This window comes from Poecilia latipinna, unplaced genomic scaffold (assembly GCF_001443285.1).
Source record: "Poecilia latipinna isolate Pla-1442-1.1 unplaced genomic scaffold, P_latipinna-1.0 Scaffold866, whole genome shotgun sequence".
NCBI lineage: Eukaryota > Metazoa > Chordata > Actinopteri > Cyprinodontiformes > Poeciliidae > Poecilia > Poecilia latipinna.
Genome location: NW_015113482.1, coordinates 99,149 through 119,163, shown reverse-complemented (window position 1 = coordinate 119,163; position 20,015 = coordinate 99,149). Strand labels below are relative to the sequence as shown.

Below are 20,015 nucleotides of genomic sequence, written 5' to 3'. Positions count from 1 at the left end.
TGACTTCGTTCTGTTGTCTCTGATCGGTTCTCATTTGAAGAGGATTTTGCGGGTTAGCAGGATAATGGGAGTCTTCCTCCAAACGGATGGATATTTAGGACTGTCTCATTATCTCAGCGGTGGCAACCCTCGCTGTTAAAATTAACCCAACGACTCTGCTGATTAACGTAGCTCTCTTTAATTAATAGTGCGTGTTTAACGTGTTGCTCGGTGTATGGATTTGTTTTGCTACATAGCTAGTTAGCTGCTACCTAATAGCGCTAATTTAAAACATGCAAAACAGTGCAACTCTCGGTTTTGAAAATAAACTTAAGTTAGATTATGAACGCGCTGTAATCTCCTCTGTCTGTCATCATGTATCTAAAGCCAGTTCTTCCGAGTAACGGAACAAGGAGCTTCGGAGTTGCCGATCTGAGCTAGCCTGCTAGCATTTAACAGTTCCGACAGCGTGAGGGTTCGGGCTGTGGCGACCAGCTGATCGGCTTCCTGGGTCAGCTGCTTCCAGCATCAAGTGTTTGGGACTGAATACGTTTCCAGCTACAATGGCTAACGTTACAGACCTGCAGACAAAATACAGCAAGCTGGCGCAGGAGTATTCAAAGGTAAAAAGGAAAAACATTTAAACGTAATTTGCCATGTGATTCAAGTAAAAAAAAAAAAATTGTAATCTGATTACAATAATATATAGAGGCTCAGAGAAAATAATATTTTTTACAGCAGCAACACTTTTCATACTATGTTTTTTGATAACTTGTTTTCTATAATTTGCTTTTAGTTTGCTACAGAGCCAGTCTAAGGGTATATGAGGCCCCCAGGAAAGTTTTATTAAAACTTGGTGTGGTGACAAGTTTAGCCCAGCAGTCACCACACCACCATCTCTTTTAAGTGGTTCATGTTTAATATTTTACAGTTACTGTGTGCAAATAATGCAAGCTACTTCAACACAATTGTCTGATAATGTTACATTACATTTACTCTTTGATTCTTTTTAATGTAGCCTTTACAATTTTACCAATTTTCATTGTGTGTAGGGGTGGGCAATATCTACTTAGATTCATCACAATAGGAACTACTTATTACTTCTTGTTTAGGTAACTGTGTGTTACAGCAATTATGGCAACAAACACAAATACCGGTCTTGTCTTGAAAGACATTCCCATTTGTAATACACTTCTTTAGAACACTAGTCACATAAAGAAGTGTGATTTATAGCATTAATTTGCACATAGTAACCGCGTTTAGTCACATTTTTGAATTTATTAACATTTATTAATGCTTTCAATGAAAAAACAGTGGAGAAAATTGTCAAAATAACAACCCTGACGATACAAACGGTACTGTTTTATTTTAAACATCATCAATTAGAATTTATTGTGACTGGGACGCATCAAAATTCTTATAAGTTGTTGCAGAGTTTATTTGATCAAAACACAGTTTGTTTTGATCCAGAATCATATTCTCACAATCAGTCAAAAAAAGGGAGTAATGTAAAGTCCTCTGAAAATGAATTTGTGAAATTTAAGCATTTTTATGGCAATTTAAAGATTATCAAAATATGCTGAAAAATATTTTGCTGTGCAAAGGTGAAAGTAAATGGCAAAAAAAAATGGAAGTAGGAAGGGACCAAATGACAATGGTCAGTTTACAAAGCGGTGAAGTGGAGCTGACAACAGTTTATACAGAAACCTGATAGCGCACAAGTAAAAGATGCTCAACTGGATCAGGATAAGTAGTCTGCTTTGAAAGTCTGGTTCAGCATTCATTGTAACAAATGCCAGTATGTATCATTAATTGGTGCAACTCCAGAGTACAGTGGAGTAGATAGAAGCTGACCATGTTCTCTGTGTAAAGGAATTTGCTCCCCTAAAACATTTAGGGGTATGTAATTTGAACTTCCGCATGTTCTTAATTAGCGGTTTGCACGCCCCAATTCCTAAGGTGCACGATATAAAACATTTAAACAGCTGTGCCTCAGTGAGCTGGAGCTCTGCACGTCTCGTTGGATGTTTTAACTACCCACAACGCATGACGTGTTAAAGATGCCGTAAACACTCCTGATGGTTAAATTTGTGATCTGGCGACAGTAAAGCCTGCCTGTCAGTGCGTTCTGTGGAGCATTACTTCAGCCCTTTGTTTCTCCGTCAGCTGACATCACGGGGAGTGTAAGCCGCTTCCTCTTTAGCTCTCATCTCTCCATTAACTAAGCACCATATCCTGAACCAGGAAGTGCTGACTGTGTAACTGTCAAACATTCATGTTCCCAGTCCAGATTTTAGAATTCAGTAGGTTTGTGTGACTTCTCATTCTGGATAGAAAGGATGAAAAACTTCAAAGAACTGGTAGTAACACACATCATTTTTTTCTGTATTTGTAAATCAAGTTCACTCAGGATTTTATCTCTGTCTGTGTGTCATTGTTTTTGGGGGTTTTTTTGTGTTTGTTCTCAGCTCCGTGCCCAGAACCAAGTGCTGAAGAAGGCAGTTGTAGACGAACAGGCCAACTCTGCCTCTTTAAAGGTACATTACAGATACTGCTATGACCACCGTCTCATCTGTATGTAAAGTGTTTATCATATTACACATCTGAAAAATTGGTAAAAAAAATAAAAAAATGACGTCCTCTTCAAGATTTTGTGTATCAGTGCAGAAACAAGTTGACGGAATCAATCTAAGGCTGGTTGGAAATAGTTATGGAATTTTCTGGAACCTATTGCTGCACACTGCCTGTCAGCTGGTAGAAGGAGGTTACTACACTTTTCCCAAAAACATTCTTTTTGCAAGAGTAGGAATAATTGTTGTTTTTCTGATTGGAATAAAGCAATTTGATCATATTATGTTTTTTTATTATTATTATTATTATTATTTTATTTATAGTTTCACCAAAACCTTAGTATTTCTAGCAAAGGTCTAGTTAGAAATCTACTGGAGACTTTGTGTTTTCCTGTTGGAAAGATGGGAGCAGACCCTTTGAAAAAAATATTTTTCCATCGTAATTTAGTGGAAGGACTGTAAGACTGGACTTTTGTTGTCTAATGTCTTTCTTTTTATTGCTTTTCCTTGTTCTCGTGGTTTGTCAGGACCAGCTGAAGCAGAGGGACCAGAGCCTGAGGAAGCAGGAGCAGGAGATGGACAGCCTGAGCTTCAGGAACCAGCAGCTCGCCAAGAGGGTGGAGCTGCTGCAAGAGGAGCTGGCTGCTAGTGAAGGCAGGAGCAAAAAGGGGAAGGTGAGTTTTTACCAACGGAAATGAGTGCTTGGTGAAGGGGAGAGGTTTTTATAACTACTTAGTGGTCAAAGAATTATTCATAAAAACGATATCGACCGAAGGTGTATTGAGGAACACTTTTGGTTAATTTTTTAGAAATCTGACCAGTTGCTGTTTTCCTTCCAGGGTAAAGGAGACTCTCCACTGCAGCCAGGCCTGCAGACACAAAGTGTTTTCAATGAAGATCTGCAAAAAAAGATAGAAGAGAACGAGCGTCTTCACATACAGGCAGGCATCTATGCTTTGTATAATTTCTTACTCTGAAAGTATGTGTGATGACCTCTGACCTTGCCTCTTCTCCATACCTGTTAGTTCTACGAAGCCGACGAGCAGCACAGGAAGAAGGAGGCCGAGCTGAGGGCCCGGCTGGAGAAACTGGAAGGAGAGGCAGAAGAACACCAGGCTGTTGTTGACGGACTCACAACAAAGTATGTGGAAACCATCGAGCGCCTGCAGGGTGACAAAGCTCGTTTAGAGGTGAGAACCAGATTTCATCGGAGACAGATCAGTTTTGAGATTTCAAAAAAAAAAAAACACACATGTTAAATGTATTTTTATATTTTCCAACAGCTGAAAACACAAATTCTGGAGAGGGAGGCGAAAGACTGTCGAATGCGAACGGAAGAGTGGTATGGAAATAATTAGTTTTGATCTTATGGGGACAGATTTCATAAGTTTTGCATGTTTAGAGGTCGGTAGTGTCTTCACAAATGACCTTGATTTGCCTGGGTGCTTCATAATAAGTGAGAAAATTTGGTTGTGATAGGAAATAAGTTCTCCATTGCTGTGTTATAATATTACTATGTCATCCATTGTAATTCAGGAACAGTCTCAAGAAAGAATAAACTCACAAGTATTAAGCGCAAACTGCACCGCATTAAATTCCTTTGAGAAGGCCGTAGAGAAAGGTTGTTGAAAGACACAGACTGTTTTTTTTTTTTTAAATCATGTTTTCGGTGTGTGTCTGCAGCCAGCAGCAGTTAAGGCGCTGCCAGTCGGAGCTGAGCAGGCAGGTGAAGCAAAGCAGCAGCGTCATTCAGGAGAAAGTGCCCTTTAACGACACCAGTAAGTGACTGGGGTTGTCTCTGAGCAGACGCCAATTTAAAAGCATTTATGCCTCAGAATTTTACAGGCACGACTGTCAGATTACGTTCTGGTTCTTAATGATGCGTCTCCATGTTGATTCATCATGGTTGAACGACTATGCAGCAAACGACTTCAAGCTTCAAGTGCACAAGTTTAAATTCATTGTGTTTATATTCTTAACAAGTCGCACATGTAGTCACACACTTCACGCAGTCGTCAACATGGTGTTGGTATAACTCTGACTGCAGATGTGGCTGCTCTAGTTCACAGAATTAGTAGAGCTTATTTAACATGCTATTTAACGTGGTTGGTTTTCTGTCCAGACATTTCAGGTCAGGTCCGTAGGAGAATCTGAAACACTTCCCAAAATGAATTTTGATGTGTGTTTAGGAGAAATCAAACTCTTATCGAGTTTCAAACCAGCGGCACCCAACATTTCGTGTTGAGTTTAAAGAAACGTGGTTAGAATCGTCAGAAATGGTTAAGAAACCACTGAATAATTAAGATTACCACGAGCTGGAAACTTCTGTGGCAGCTGTGTGACTAATAAAGCATGGGCTTAGACGGTGCGGCCAGTTATCAACGACAGCATCATGTAAAACTGAAACCTGCAGCTAGACAAGCCAAACACCTTCTGGAGTAAAGTTTTGATGGTCAGAGGAGAAAATGGCAAAAACTTTGCCTGGAGGAGTCTTTCAAACCTAGTTATATACTCACTGTGTTGTCAGGCATGGTGGTGGAAGTATCATGCTTAGGGCCTGTTTCAGTAACCGTGGTAACAGTGAGATGTACAAGTCGATTGCTCGGATTAACCACAAATAACAACATGATTGAACCTTGGAGACTACTGGGTGCTCCAAATGGATAATGATCCTAGAGCTGGTTTTAAATACATAAATCAAACATAACATTAATCACCTGGAATGACCCTTGACCTTAACTGTGCTAAAACGTATGAACTACCCTTAAAAACCTTACCAGGTGGCTCCTGGTGGTAGCAGGAAGTATCTTCTCTCTGCAACTTGCTAAAGAGAAAAGATATTTATGCAGTTTCACTGGGAGTGTACATTTGAGGGATTGTTTATGTTTATATTTGTTTTATTATACATATTATGTGTTTTTACTTGCTAACCTCCCAAAAAGAAAGACTCAAATAGGCAGTTAAAGGACCCAAATGAGTGTAAACATCTGATTAAAACTCTTGTTCAGCAGAAAGCTCATGTTTGTGTTTGAAGGTTTACAGTATTGTTTTGTTGTTGGTACATTTTGTTGCTGTGATTCTGTCAAACTTCTTTTATTCTGCAGAATTTAGCGACTATAACAGCCTAAATGTGCCATCACACAACCGACGGCACCAGGTGAGTGAGAAACCAGTTCGTAGCCGTTTAGTTACTTGGAAAACTGCTCTGTTGCAGAGATTACACTAAATTACAGAGTAATTAAAGGAGCTTTGCCTATGTTTGGATGCAGCTTAAGGCTCGGGACGTAACAAGTCAAGCCCTGAGCTTCATCCAGGACCTGGTGGCTGCTCTGCTGAACTTCCACACCTACACTGAACAGCGGGTCCACATCTACCCCCTGGACTCGTCCATCGAACCCATTTCTCCTCTGAACCAGAAGGTGGGGCCGTCGCACCCAGACACATCCAGCAGCTTAGAGACGACGCTTTAATTTGGTTGTTTCGAAGGACTGTGAGTTATTGTGCAATTTAGGAAGTAGAGTTCTTGTCTCGCCACAGTTTTCTCAGTATCTCCATGAGAACGCTGCCTATGTGCGCCCCCTGGAGGACAGCTTTCTGCAATTGTACCAAAGCATCACAGAGGACACTGTTACAGTGCTGGTGAGGCTCTGACTGAACGTTTTATATGTTCAATAAAAAAAACAAAAACAACAATAACTCTAAATTACATTACATGTTGAAATTAAGGAGACTGTTGTCATGCTGAGGAATTTCGCTGAGAATTTCTCCTCCTACACACACTTCCTGCTGAAGATTCTTCCCTACCAACTAAAAAGGTCAGCGCTGTGTTTGAAAGAAGGCATGCTGGGAAGTGGAGGAGGCTGTACTGGTAGCATTGTCTGCTCTGGATTTTTTTTTATAATTAGAATATATATATATTTTTTTTCCAAGCTTGGAAGAAGAGTGTGAAGCTCCTCTTTGCACTGCTGCCCTGATGGCAAAAAACCGGGAGTTACAGAGTGACATGAAGAAAGTTACCACCGTGTTTGAGAAGATGCAGAACTACATCAACCTCTTGGCCTTACCCAGTAAGTTAACCTGCAACAGCTCATCTCTTTTTTTTTTTTTTTATTACTCAGGATTGTTACTGAATTGAGGATTCAGAACTTCTTTTGGTCAATTTGTTATTTTATTACAATTTTTTTTTTTATTGCAACATGTGGACAAATGTGCAGCGATACGTTTAGTGATGTGAAAAGATTAGCACACTACATTAAATATTCATTCCTTTCAAAATAAATCCTCATAGATTGATGACTAATCCATTTTTCATCTCAAGAAAAACAAAATGATTTAATTAACCTGTTCAGTAAAAATGTAAGCTCTAAATGAAAAAAAAAAAAAAAAAGTTAATACACTCTACATCCTAATAGCTACTGCAGTGAAACTGCTGAGCCCAAATTCTGGGAAACTGCCTGCTTTCAATTACATTTTACTGAAAATTTTAGAATCTCCTCCACTCATTTAGTTCTTGTTTCATTTATTGAATTTATCTCTGTTGTTAGTAAATAACCAGATGTTTAAATATGTTAGAATGACACACAGGCTTTCGTTGCAATGTGTTATGTTCTCTCTCCCTTTCTTTTCTTTTTCTTTTTTTGTACTTCTGATAATAATGACAAAATGAACAGAAACGCAGGTTCTGATCGAGCAGAGCTGGTTGCAGGTGTTAACGTGTTGTGCTTGTTTAACAAACGCGCGGCGTGTGCCTCAGGTGTTCGGCAGGACGCCATGCCACAGAGCAGCACCTCAGCTGTCTTCACCCAGCTGGCAGCTAGCCTGCACAGCCTTCATGATGCCATTAAAGGTGAGCAGCACCGTCAGCCGCTTTTGACCCGCGGCCTTTCACACTGAATTTCTTTTGTGCGTCGACTCAACATCGACCTGTTCAGTGTTCATGAAGGAAACCCCAGCCTGTCTCCGTCGCTGTTTCTGTCAGAGCTAATATAGACATTAATTATCTTCAGTGTTACAGTAGGGACTGTGACACCATTTGCATACCAGTCAAAAGAGAATAAATTTGTCATATTTACCAGTCGATGCTTTTGTAAGTTTCCTTCGGACCTTTTGGTCCAAATACAAAAGTGTAACTGTGTGTTACACGTCATCAGAACTCACTACTATGCACTAATTCTTAGTGGAGATTAGCACCTGGGTGGCCCTTTGGTTTCTCTAATTAAATCACAGTGAAACCAGTTTGCTCATTTTTCCCCCCCCTGAAATGACACTATCCTGTGGAAACCTGAAAATTTATATACAAATCCAGATGTCATCCTTGATAAACAACTAAATATCTGTGTAAAAAGTCAGTTGTTCAGTCTAAGAATATTTATCTATGCCATTTTTTATCATCTCATAGTTTCTCCAGCTGCCAGTCCAGCTTAGAATTGAACAGAAAATCTGATCTAAGTGATAAATAACTTGACCCCCCCGCCCCCACCTACATTATTGATCTGGTAACTCCATACTTTAGACCCCTACCGTCTTCTGATTGACTTTTCAGTGAGCACCGATGAAATCAGAAGTCCTCAAATCTGTGTAACGCTCTTCCTGTTTAGATGGCTCACTTTTAAAAAAAAATGTTTTCTCTGTGATTCGTGTATGAGGCTGCTCTGCCTATTGTCCCATCGTTGCATTTAATCTCTGCTGTGTTTTGAATTGGATATAAAGCATTTTTCTACCAGGCTTTACTTTTGGTCACCGATGGTATGAATGCCTCACCTGCTGTTCTTGCGTCTCCAGAGATGTCAAAACATTACAACCAGAAGGCAAGCATAGAGCAGGAGCTCCCCACTGTCACGCAGAAGCTCTGCACCACCACAGAGTGCCTCCTCGGATCGCTGGGCTCGTTGACCAGCGTCACCGGCAAGGTATGGCCACCAGGGGGCAGGCAGCAGTCGGGTTTCTGGCGTCTAACCTCCCTTGCTGAGCAATATGTCTGATTTGTTCACTGTAATGCTTTTTTTTTTTTCTTCTTCTTTTTTTTACCTTACTGCAATAGGATCACAGTTGTAAAATGACACTAATGTGTTAACAAATAACAGAAGGACTCAGCTGGGCAGTGGTTAGATTTTTGGAAGATAACGCCCAATTCACAGTTTGCACAGCTGCTCTCTGGTCAGAATAATGGGATAAATGATTTCTCTCTGCGATCCAACTGGGTGGCAGCATCTGCTAACGTGCAAGCATGAGATTTGCTTCTGCAACCTGAAGGCAATTGTGAAAGACGCCTGATTGCTCAGAATATTTATTTACCAGAATAACGGAGGAATCATCTCCATTCGGCTTCTTCGCGTTGCTTAGTATTACCGTCAACAGAATGAGAATCGGATTTATAAGACAGCTGTAAAAGGTTGAGTTCGCAATGAAGTTTTGCATTGAATAAAATTGGATAAAAGAACTGAGAACTGATTTGACAAATGTAGCCATTCTGCGTTGAATAAAGTGATTCTTCAGATCGTAATTCTTTTTCACAGATTGCCACTTTCTTCAGCAACAACTTGGACTTCTTCACGTCTCCAGGCTACAGTCCGAGAGGATGCGCAGTGAGCCTCAACCCGCTGCAGGCAGAGAGCATGCTGGCCAACAAAAAGAAAGCAGCTGCCTACATCGACGCCATCAAAACGGTTAGGCATCAATATTGCTGGTGTTAAAGAATTTTTTCCCCCCCTTATTTTTGTATCATAATTTGTTTTCAGAGGGTGTCTGTGCATCCTTAAAAAGTCTTCACAGGTCTTTTGTTAGTGCAGTACTGTTTAATGTTGTATGTAGATCTTTTTTCCCCTCACTGAGTTCTTTCTGTCAGGCTAAAGTTGCGCGCAGACATCTTCATTACGTTCTGTGACTTCATCTGGTTGAGGTTTCTGGTAACTAACTGTTAATATACCCTTGGTTAGATATATATATATATATTTTTTTTTGCCGGTGCAAATTTAACTTTGTCAGGTGGCTGGATGACATTTGTTTTCACATCCTGGCACTTTAAAGCAGTAAAGACTCATCATATGGAGTGTGAGAAGAACAAAGCTGCTGCCAGGAGCCACAAACAAACCAGAAAATTCAAAGTTTTTGTTGCTGTGCTTGATTGTAGCACAGCAGGATTCCCAATCATCCCTTATATTTATAGGTTTTTTTTTCCTGTCTTAAATTTCATTTATAGTGGGATTAAAAAGGTCTTTAAATGTGACTTGCTGAAACCTGCAGATGTACCAATTTATATTTTAAGGTTTATAACAATGCTATTTTAACGTAAGTTTTATTTACATGCGTTTGTTTGTTGTTGTTTTTTTTTATGTTTTTGTTCAGGCGAGGCCACAGTCGGTTCCTTACAGGGAAGCCCTGTCAAACCGTCGGATTCTCACCAGCTCCACTGAGAGCAGAGAGGGTCTCACTCAGCAGGTAAAACACAGAGATAAAACTGATTTCTACAGGTATCTGTGAGAAGAGTTTACATATTAATAGGAGCTGCAATATTAGTTTATTTGTTTAGGTCAATTGTTAGCATTGAATTCAGGGTTAAAGGTTACCCACACGCAGCTATGCTCATCTGTGTCTCTGGTAACGAGGATGAAAATGTGAAGTGGAAATTGTTAAAACATTGTTTTCTGGTTAAATAAGACATGTTGAAATGGTAATAATTCAAATACTTAATGTTTTGCAATATGTCGTATGAAACGTGAGGAGTTGCTCTTTAGGGACGAGGTGTGAAATGTCGAGAGCCTGGCTGTGTGTCTGCAATCTGTCCTTGGGAAAAGTTGTGTTTGGGTTTTTTTTTTTTTTTTTTTTTTTTTTTCGTTCTCTCTTCATCAGAAACAGTTCTGTTACGTCTCCTCATTTCTCCTTTAACACTTGGCCTCCTTTCGCTTCTCCAAACCTCCGTTTCCCCACGAGCGTCACCGTCCTCTCATCGCCCTGTCGTTTCGGTGCAGGTGCAGCAGAGCCAGGAGAAGATCGCCCGGCTGGAGCAGGAGAAGGAGCACTGGCTCCTGGAGGCCCAGCTGGGGAAGGTGCGGCTGGAGAAGGAGAACCAGCGCATAGCCGACCTGGAAGCGCAGCTGGCAGCGGCTCTGGGGGGAAGTCAGAGCTCCCAGACAGCCGCAGACGGCCGGCTCACACAGAGCAACGAGGAAGCCGAGACGGCGCAGAAAGCCGCAGGGAAGGAGATGACTCTCTGCACCAGCCTGGTACCATCACTGTTCAAGCTGCTGTTTGTTTTTCGCTTGCAGGGAAAGCTTGTTTTTTTTTTTTTTTGCCCGTGGCAGCATGTCTGATTAGCTTCAACAAAGGGAGTATTATCACTCTTTTCTTTCAGCTCCCACTAAGCAAGTTTTAGCTTTAAAAAAAAACAAAACAAAACAAAAAAAAAAAACCTCACGCTTCCAATGTGCTGATGTGGCAGAAAAAGTTTTGTTTTTTTAATGTGACTCAGAACAAAGTTCATGGTGAAGTCACAAATCAGAACTGTTTGTTTTTCCACGTCTACTTTGAGTTTAGCTATTTTTGCCATCCCTCCTCCCCACATAGGCCCGTCGCTGTCTGATGCAGTCTCTTTAACACATCAACACTGATGAAACTCACATTTATTCATCTGTTTCGTCTCCAGGTCGGCATGTTGTGCACAACCCCTACAAATGAGCACGTAAGTCATAGCATGATTAACCCAACGGCTCCACACAAAAACAGAAACGATCATTATTTACTCTGCCTTAGTAAAAAAAAAAAAGAAAAGGAAAAATCTCATCCTGCTGTTGTCGTGTCTGTGTCGCAGGTGGGAGACGAAGAGTCTCGTGAACAGCTGATAAAGACTCACTACATGACGAGGGTGGGGGAGCTCACCACCCAGCTCCAGGTTTCAGACAGCAAAGCTGTTCACTTTCACTCAGAGGTGAGGACTGCATCCTGTCTGACAGGAGGAGGAAGGGTTTGCAAAACTATTGACTTTATTAACTTTTCCAAACCTGCTAAATCAGAAAAGTGTCCCATGCATTCTTATTTAAACCCCCAATTACTTTAATACAACGACATACATTTCCAGTGCAACCAATTCCTGAGAATTGACTTCACCAGTAAACGGAGCCCACCTGCAGGTAATCAAACCTCAGCCTAAGTCCAGCTGTTCACACACTAGGTCTTGATGCACAGTTCAGATTTCTTTTTGTTGAAATTGGATTATTTTTCTCTTTATTGCATAATACGAACGCAATCTGTGTGAACAGTTTGCGACCCGCGTGCGCAGAAGAACGATGACGTCACACAGCAGCGCATTGTCTACCGATCGATTTCAAAGTTTATTCACCAATGAGTGCTGACAACATTATCATAAAGTTATAGCAAGAGGAAGGAAGCTGATAAAAAAGAAAGTGCAACTGATAGCAGTGGTGTTTTGTGAAGCGTTGAATGCAACTTCTGTAGAGAAGTCTCTTCTGATGTGTAGTCAGAGCCAGGAGTGTTCCGATTGTGATCTGATGCGCTTCAGTGAAACAGACTTGTTTCATAATTTCATAATTATAAATTCTTTTTCAGCCGTTGTTTACGTCTGGTCTTGCTTCTTCTGGTTCAGAATTACAATTTGTGCCTCATGGAAGCAATATAGAAGTCGCGTCAAATGGGGCATGACCGTTCAGACTGCAGATGCTTTTGCTTCCGATTTAGCTCCACATATGGAAGTGACTCGGATCGGATTTTTTTTTTTTTTTTCTGGGTGAAAAGATCAGATATAGGTCAGATTATGGGGAAAAACTGTAGTGAACAAACTGCATCATGATGCACAACGCAAATCTGACCTTGATTGAAGAGTGGCGAGCGAGAAAGTTAAGTATGCAAGAGAAGATGTTCTGATCCGAGGAGACCAAAATTGAACTTTCTGTCAGAGTTGACGAGAAGATGGATGGAGCTTTGCTGGTACAAAACCTATTAGAGGCTCCAGAAAACCTGAGAATCAGGAGACTCACCTTCCAGCAGGACAAAAAGATGCAGCTGAGATCCAAACATATCCATGTGTTGGAGCGCTTCAGTCAAAATCCAGACCTGAATCTAATTAAGAATCCGTGGCAAGACCTGAAAGTTACTTTCCACCAAAGCTTTTCATGCCATCTTGATGAACTTGAGCTATTTTGAAAAGAACAGGTCAAGATTTCTAACTCTGCATTTAAGATTTTAATTTCTTATTTATAAAAAAAAACAACTTGTGCTTTTTTTTATCGTTTATACCTCGCATCTAACCATCACTTGCATTTATTTTTCTTTTAAGTTGTTTAGGTTATCATCAGGCTTTGTAATTTTTTATTTTTCTTCTGAAAGTTGGATCACTTAAGCATCTTTTATTGAGGTGTTTATGTTTGCTTGGAGTACGGCAGATGTTCACTTTGTTGTTCCTGCCTTTTAGTGCCGAGCCTTGGCAAAGAGATTAACCATCGCAGAGAAAGCACGGGAGACTCTGAGCGAAGAGGTCAAACTGGCTAACGAGAATATCACTCGGCTGCAGGTAAATCACAAACCAGCACCTTCTCTGTGTGCACACATGGATCTCTTTCCAAACCAGAATGCACGCCAACGCTAACCGGAGCGCGTCTCACGCAGGACGAGCTGACTACGACTAAGAGGAGCTACGAGGACCAGCTCAGCATGATGAGCGACCATTTATGCAGCATGAATGAGACGTTGAGCAAGCAGCGAGAGGAAATCGACATGCTCAAGCTGGGTGGCAAGGTACTGCGCCGCCGAGAAGGGTTTTGGTTACAAGCCGTTTTAAAGGCCGGGTCAGGATCAGTTTAAATGTGACTTTGTGAGGTTTTCAGTCAGTCAGGAGGTGAGCTGAGAGGTCATCTGTGGTTTGTCTGGCTCCTAGTCGCGTTTTATGTAGGGCGCACCCGCTGGAGTCGTCTGAAAAAGTCATTAAGCCGAAGCCGACAGTAAAAGAGAGGCCTGTTCCCGAGCGTGCATGTTCCTGCTTGTACGTGCACTCATCGCTGCACGTCGGGAAGTCACAGGTCAAAACATGTTGTTCTTTGAAGGTAGCCATTTTCTACTGGAACTTTACAAGCTAGCCTCTGCATGTTTTGGATTTCTAAAGAATCTCTAAAAGTGAGCGCCAGCTGCCTGCTGCACTTAAATGCAACACAAAAGTTTGGTTTTTATGCCAATCTCTGATATTACAGTGAACAAAACACCTCAGATTTGACCTTACACATATTGGAACTGGTCACTTTGAAATATTCTTGCTGGACCTTTTACATCAAGTCACAACAACATCCCAAGCAACTAGTTTCCCTAAATCCTCCCATTATATGTTTTTATTAAATAGAACGACTAGAACCTTAGAAATGAAAACAACTCCAGTCATGATCTGGTATTTAATCTATAATTGGTTGACATGTTTGGTTTCTCCTATAGATAAAAAAAATGCTGTGAGAGGAAATGGTAGTCTTTATGTTTTCCCCGTTTATCTAATGTGCCTACAAGAGCTCCTCCTATTGGCTAATCATTCCTTTGTGACGATTCCTTTCCATAAAGTGTTTGGTTTAGAGAGCTTTGCTGTGTTAACAGGTGCAGAACCGGCACTCGTCACCTGGTCAGAGCCAGATGCAATACAGTTGAAACCACAAGTTTACATGCACTGAATAAAAAAAACAAAAAACACATGCACCTTTTTTTTTTCCCTCACCTTCTGAAGTTAAATCAAAATCAAGCTTGTCTTGTTTATGATCAGGTAGAATTACCAAGATTATTTCTATTTGATAATTCCACAATGATGAGAAAATAAACATGTCAGAGATGTGTTTGTATATTAATGCTTTTAAAATCAGAAGTTTACATACATTTCCTCAGTTTTTCATAGCTTTCTTTATGGTCAAATAGTTCCACTTTAGTTTCATCACATCACAGCATATTTGTCCCAACAGGAAAGCATTTGTTCGTGTGTGCATTTGTAACAGCAATCTGTTTTTTTAATGCTTCATTAAAATGCAAAATACAATACCAATTAACTCAAATCTGTCAATAAACTTATCAGAAGTTTCCTTGAGGCTTTCCCTCATTGCTTAAAGAGACACTGATCATCCTGATATAGATTTCTGATTTTGAAGATGTTAATAAATATCTTGACATATTCTCCCTGTGTAATCCTAACTGACCCCAAGCAGGAGAAGTTTGGTCTTATTTAACTTTAGACTGAGCAAAAAGGTACATTTCTCTATCAAAGTTGGTCCTGTCTTCTGTTTTTATTTCTTTCTCCTTCCGTCATTAAACTCATTAAAACTCAAAAAACAAAAAAAAAAATTAAGTCATTTGCTCCAAAATAAATGCTAGCTCTTCAATCACTTTAAATGTTTTTAATTAACTTTTAATTCCCTGGCCATAAACTTCCCTGAAGTAGCAGCTTTAGATATTGGTATTGATGTAAAAGTTTCTCAAAGTGCAACTTTACCTGCTTCCAAAGTGTCTGGAGTGGGACAAAGACCTGGTGAGGTGGAAACTTTATTGACTCTGGAAGTTAAAAGAAACCAACTTATTAACAGGCCAGTGGGATAAAACACTTCAAAAATGTATTTTGTTTTTTTTATGAATTGTTTCTCAAGCAAGTTTTGTATGTATTATGAGTGAAATATGAAAGTGTGGACACATTATGCACAGTGTGAGAATTGTAAGAAACTTTGTTCACCACGGCTGGCTGAAGTTATCTGGTTTCAGTAAAGGGCTATTTCAGTTTTTAAAGGAATTCATTCAATAATCTCTAACTCGTTGGAAAAAAACTTTAACTAGATCAAGTTTAACTTGTTTATTTTACATTACACCTTTGGAATTCATAGTTGTTTTTTTGTTTGTTTTGTTTTTATTCTATTTTTGTTTTTAGGCGAATGCGAAAAAGAACAAGAGTCGCTAGAGCTGCTCTCAAACCGTCAACATGTGCGGAGGATTTCCATGCTGCAGAACCTCTTGGTACCGACGCAGTCTCTGGACCTTCAGGATCACTGCGAGTTCAGAGACTCGAACACGTTTGATAAAAGCTTCGTTTTTCTGTTTTCTTGTCACGTCACCTTTTTAATGATTATGATTATCTGGAAATGGTTTGGCTGGCCTCTCAGGTCAAAGAGGATAGAAAAACAGCTGAAGTGGAAGTTTTTAATGCTCACCGAAGTCAAGACTTGAAGACCAAACCCTGTTAATGTGTGTAATTTTCTGACTAAGTGTGTGTCTGAGTGTGAGGGAGAAAATTGAACTGTGCACCCTTTGCTGCTTCTCTTTAAGTAGGTGAACGGAGTAAACGTCGGTGTGGTCGTGCGTTTGCGGGGTGTTGCCTCCCGAAGCGACTCTTGACACCACGCTTTGCATCGTGAGAGTATTGTTTTACAATGAAATGGCTAAATCTTTTTGGATTTGAGATTATCAGTGCAGGTGGTAACTGTGTAAATCTGCCCCTTCTGATACATGGATAATGTAACAAACTGTTGAGTATGATCAAATAGCTTACAAAGATGCACTTGAATTTATTGCCCTTTCTGGAAACGTTTTCATTTTCAGTCCTCTGGAAGTGGATGGAAGAAAAGGCTTTCAGCACTGATTGGCTCTGTTTACCTGGGCAGGTTGAAGCTTGTGAAGTTGTCCAATTCTGAGTCTTAAGAAGTTGATTGGTAACGATTGTTTTTTTTTTGTTTATCATCACCAAAGGAAATGTGGATGCATACTTTAAAGCTCCTTACATTAATCTAAGATGTAAGAATAAAAGGAGTTCATGTGAATTCATCTGAAATCATGATGTAATTAAATGTTTCTTAAAATTATGTATACAAAAATATGCATTTATTCAGAAGTTCCAAATCTTTATTTTACCCAGATTTTTATTTTATACAGATTCTTCAGCCGTTTTTTTTTTTTTTTTTTGTATTATTTCAGTAGCTGTCTATGTAACTGGGAAGAGTCATTAACAGATTGAACCACAATGTAAACAAAGATTATGGAAATTGTGACACGTGACAGACTTTTCTATGTGAAACAAATAAAGAAGCGTTGCTCCAGAGCCGTTCATTCAAGACTGAAATTTGAACACAGAGATTTGAAAACACCCTTTAAACCCACGGGAGAAAACAAATCTGTATTTCACAGTGTAACATGTTAAAAGGCACATATGTGAATTAAAATAAAAACCTTGCTCAATACTGAAGTGTCAGATTCACCTGGTTATTGAGGTTTTTTTTTTGTTGTTTTTTTGTTGTTTTTTTTAACTCGCCTGACACCAGTGTACACGTTTCATGTCTGGTAAATGGAGGAGACCGGGTCTGTGAGTAGTCTGTAATTTAAAACACAAAAACAGCCTGGAACAGCCTAACCACTAGGAGCTGAGGCAGCACTGTGTAAGAGCAGGGGGAACATGTATTTTTAATGTCGTCACTTGTTTTTGAAAGGTGCAAAAGTCATTTGGACCTCTTAGGAATATGCTACTTTTGGAAATTAGTTTACATCTGAGGTCAAAGTGGATAAACAACCAATAACAACCACTTGTTTTAAGTGGATGGTGTAATAAAAATGGTCAAATAAAATGTACCAGGAAGTAAAAAAAAAAAAAAAAAAGACTTTAAAAAGGAACTATTAGTGTATTCTTGAACTTTGCTTTTTGGTTAACATTTTTTGGGAGTTGAGAGAAAACAGCAGTAGCATATAATAATTATACATGGTTTCAAATGTTTCTGCAAATTAGAAAATAAAAACTAAAATGGTATTCAGCCTGCATGACTCAAATCTGCCAATAGTATTTTTCAAGTTTCTCAGCTGGTGCAGGTTTGAACTTTGACTACACAATCAAAGAATAATGGCATGCATTATTCTTTGATTTAAATTATTTAATCATAGCCCTGGGTGTATGTTTAGGGTTTGTTCTGCTTGAACGTGAATCTCCACCCCAGTTCCAAGTCCTAAGAGATTTTCTTCCTGTTTTGGCATATATATAGCTCCATCCATCCATCCTACTGTCAGCTATCATCAGATTACCCCGTCGCTGTCAAAGTAGAACAACCCTGCAACATGTGACTGCCACCACCATGTTTCAGAATGTGGATGAAATTCAGTTTAAGTTTTCTTATAGTTTCACGTGATGGTTAAAAGATTCAGCTTCAGTATCGCCAATAAAGAGGTTTCTGAAGGTTTATGTGTATTGGAGTGAATGCCATTTTTTTCCCCCTCTTGTAATTGTTAAATTGTTAACTTAGAGATTATGTGCTATTTAGGCTTTATGGCAAGCATTTTAATGAAATATACTAAAGTTTGTGGTTGTAAAGGGACAGAAAATGAAAAAGTTCAGGGTTGTGAATACCTTTTTCGAGGGAAACTACATGCAGACACCCGCTGTATCATCCTCACTAGCGTGACGCACCAAAAGTATAAGTGGAGACAGAGACTCATAAAGACCAGAGATAAAAATATAGCAAAACCCAAACCAAAAATAGTCTAACCAAAATCTCGTCTGCTGTCATTTAGTCGCAAAGTCTGCTGTATTCTCCGCTTGCTACGTTTCTACGCGCAGTGTGACCGGTTTCCAAAAATCCGACAGCCTTGAACACACCACCGCTCTGTCCCGTTGGAGGACAGTCTGTAAACTCGGGAGGGGAAGCGCTACGCTGTGAAAACTCCCTGGATTTACACTCTGCCATTTTGAGTAAAAGACTGCCGACAGCGGAGTTCAGACGTGTCCATCAAGCGGCGGTCATGACCTGAATTAAAGCAGAACAGCTCGGCGGGACTTTGTGAGTATTCATGGATTTCTTTTGCATCCAGAAATGTTTTGCCAAAAAAAAAAAAAAAAAAATCAGGGATAGGGGGCAACAGTTTCGGACTGTTTGTAAACGCTGGTGACCTCGGTGTTTAGTCCGTTTTGGTTCAACTGTGAGTAAGTGTTGCATGCAGTGATACACCTTTAAAAGTTGTAAACACAACAACTCTGAGTGTGTTTGTCACAACAGTAAAACTAAACTGGGACCCGAACTGGGCCTCTGTGTCCGGGTTACAGGGGCCTCTGTTGTGGATGACAGCATCCTCGTTCTGCTGCTGTGGGAGAAATTAAATAGTTCACCCGGTAACTAGTGTGTTTGTCTGGGATTTACTGACCCCCCCCTCTGCGTGCAACAATGGTGCAAACAGTGCATCAAGATGCGAAACGAGATGGAGATCCAGTTAATTTACGAAAAGGAATGGCATTTTATTGTGGCTTTTCTAATGCGTAAGTTCAGCTGAGAACGTTAAAAAATAAACAAAATGAAAGAGACTTTGTTCACTTTTGGTTTCAGCAGCTAAATCTGTGTAAATGTGGCTGGCATAACGAAACTCATAAAAGGAAGTAATTCAACAAATTATTTTAGAAGTACCTTCTGAGGGGGTTGCTGTATTTTTGCACTTTAAGACCACTATAATTCGTTGTGAAAGTCTATTCTAATAAAAGGGATACAGTTTGTTTTTTTTGTTTACTTTTCATTGTGTTCTTGCGTGTAGTTGTTGAGTCATAATAGTTTCTGTGCATGAAGTCGAGAATGGTGGGGAAATAGCGTGAAAGATAAAAGACGGGCATCCCGACATTAGCCGAAAGCAGTCGAAGAGTGGCGACATCAGGTATGGAGTTCCGAACTTGGGCAGTTCGGAAGTTCACACCTTTTTGTACTCGGAAGTCAATTTTTCAGTTTCAAGTCGGGAAAACCACAACAAGTCTCCTAAAATGAGAATCCCAAAAGGAAAATTGATGATAGTGCAGCAATCCTGAGGTCACAATCCAATATGGCCGCTGGTTTGGCTGCTGTTTCACTGCTAATAGCTGTGGCAGAAACATTATTATCGATGTCTCTTAAAGCTGCAGCATGTAATATTTTTTTTTACAAACAATATGTTTTTTTATGCATTTGTTAGAACTGTCAATATGTGTTTACAGAATAATGTGAGACAGATTACCTGTGGTTCTACTGCCATCTGCAGAAATTCATTCACCGTGCCAGTCAGAAACAACCAATCAGAGCCAAGAGGAAGAACTTAGCACTGTCAGTCACACTGTGAGCTATAGTGTCAGTTTTAAGAAACATGGAAAGAAAACATATTGTTTATAAAAGTTACATACTGCAGCTTTAAACATGTTCTGCTATTTGAAACCAAGTTCTCAGTTTTTTCATTCTAGAGCAAAAAATGTTTCCAATAGTGAAGCTAGTGGAAACATTTAAGCTGACTTAAAACCACTCTTTTTGCCTCTCTCTGTTTCTAAGATCAAGCCGTTTAGACAGGTTCTAATTTATTGTTTTAAAATTCAGATTTTTTTAGGATGGTTCTGGCGCTACACTATGATGATATTTGCCCTTTAAACAGCTTTTTTTTTTTTTTTTTTTTTTTTTTTAAAATTTTATTTTCCTTTTTTAAAACCAACACGGGGCGTGCTATTAAAACAAAAACTCTTCCCCAAAA

General features: G+C 39.7%; 2 protein-coding genes across 3 annotated transcripts in view; both read left to right on the top strand.

Moving 5' to 3' along the window:
• ppp1r21 (protein phosphatase 1, regulatory subunit 21) lies at positions 1-16,746 on the top strand. 2 transcript variants are annotated; one of them, XM_015048197.1, is made up of 22 exons: positions 1-602; positions 2,448-2,516; positions 3,077-3,223; positions 3,389-3,490; positions 3,575-3,739; positions 3,833-3,891; positions 4,233-4,327; positions 5,654-5,706; positions 5,819-5,968; positions 6,087-6,188; positions 6,276-6,364; positions 6,480-6,616; positions 7,228-7,395; positions 8,331-8,458; positions 9,065-9,214; positions 9,894-9,986; positions 10,517-10,771; positions 11,191-11,226; positions 11,356-11,472; positions 12,973-13,071; positions 13,167-13,295; positions 15,439-16,746. In XM_015048197.1, the coding sequence occupies exons 1-22, from the start codon at positions 543-545 to the stop codon at positions 15,466-15,468; spliced, it is 2,433 nt and encodes an 810-aa protein (XP_014903683.1). In that variant the 5' UTR covers positions 1-542; the 3' UTR covers positions 15,469-16,746. The 2 variants fall into 2 exon arrangements, with proteins under 2 accessions (XP_014903683.1, XP_014903684.1); XM_015048198.1 differs by having other exon boundaries at positions 2-602; positions 7,303-7,395.
• A 1,425-nt stretch (positions 16,747-18,171) lies between these two features.
• ston1 (stonin 1) overlaps positions 18,172-20,015 on the top strand; it is a 26,749-nt gene continuing 24,905 nt past the window's right edge. The window contains exon 1 of the mRNA XM_015048199.1: positions 18,172-18,322. The gene's annotated coding sequence lies outside the window, so the exon portion shown is untranslated. The remainder of the gene's footprint in view (positions 18,323-20,015) is intronic.

Excerpts from the sequence above, each read along its gene's own strand:
- ppp1r21 (XM_015048197.1), top strand. The coding sequence starts at position 543 with ATGGCTAACGTTACAGACCTGCAGACAAAATACAGCAAGCTGGCGCAG. Across the intron at positions 2,517-3,076 it reads CCAACTCTGCCTCTTTAAAG|GACCAGCTGAAGCAGAGGGA; the intron begins GTACATTACAGA and ends GTGGTTTGTCAG. Across the intron at positions 6,617-7,227 it reads CAACCTCTTGGCCTTACCCA|GTTCTGATCGAGCAGAGCTG; the intron begins GTAAGTTAACCT and ends ACAGAAACGCAG.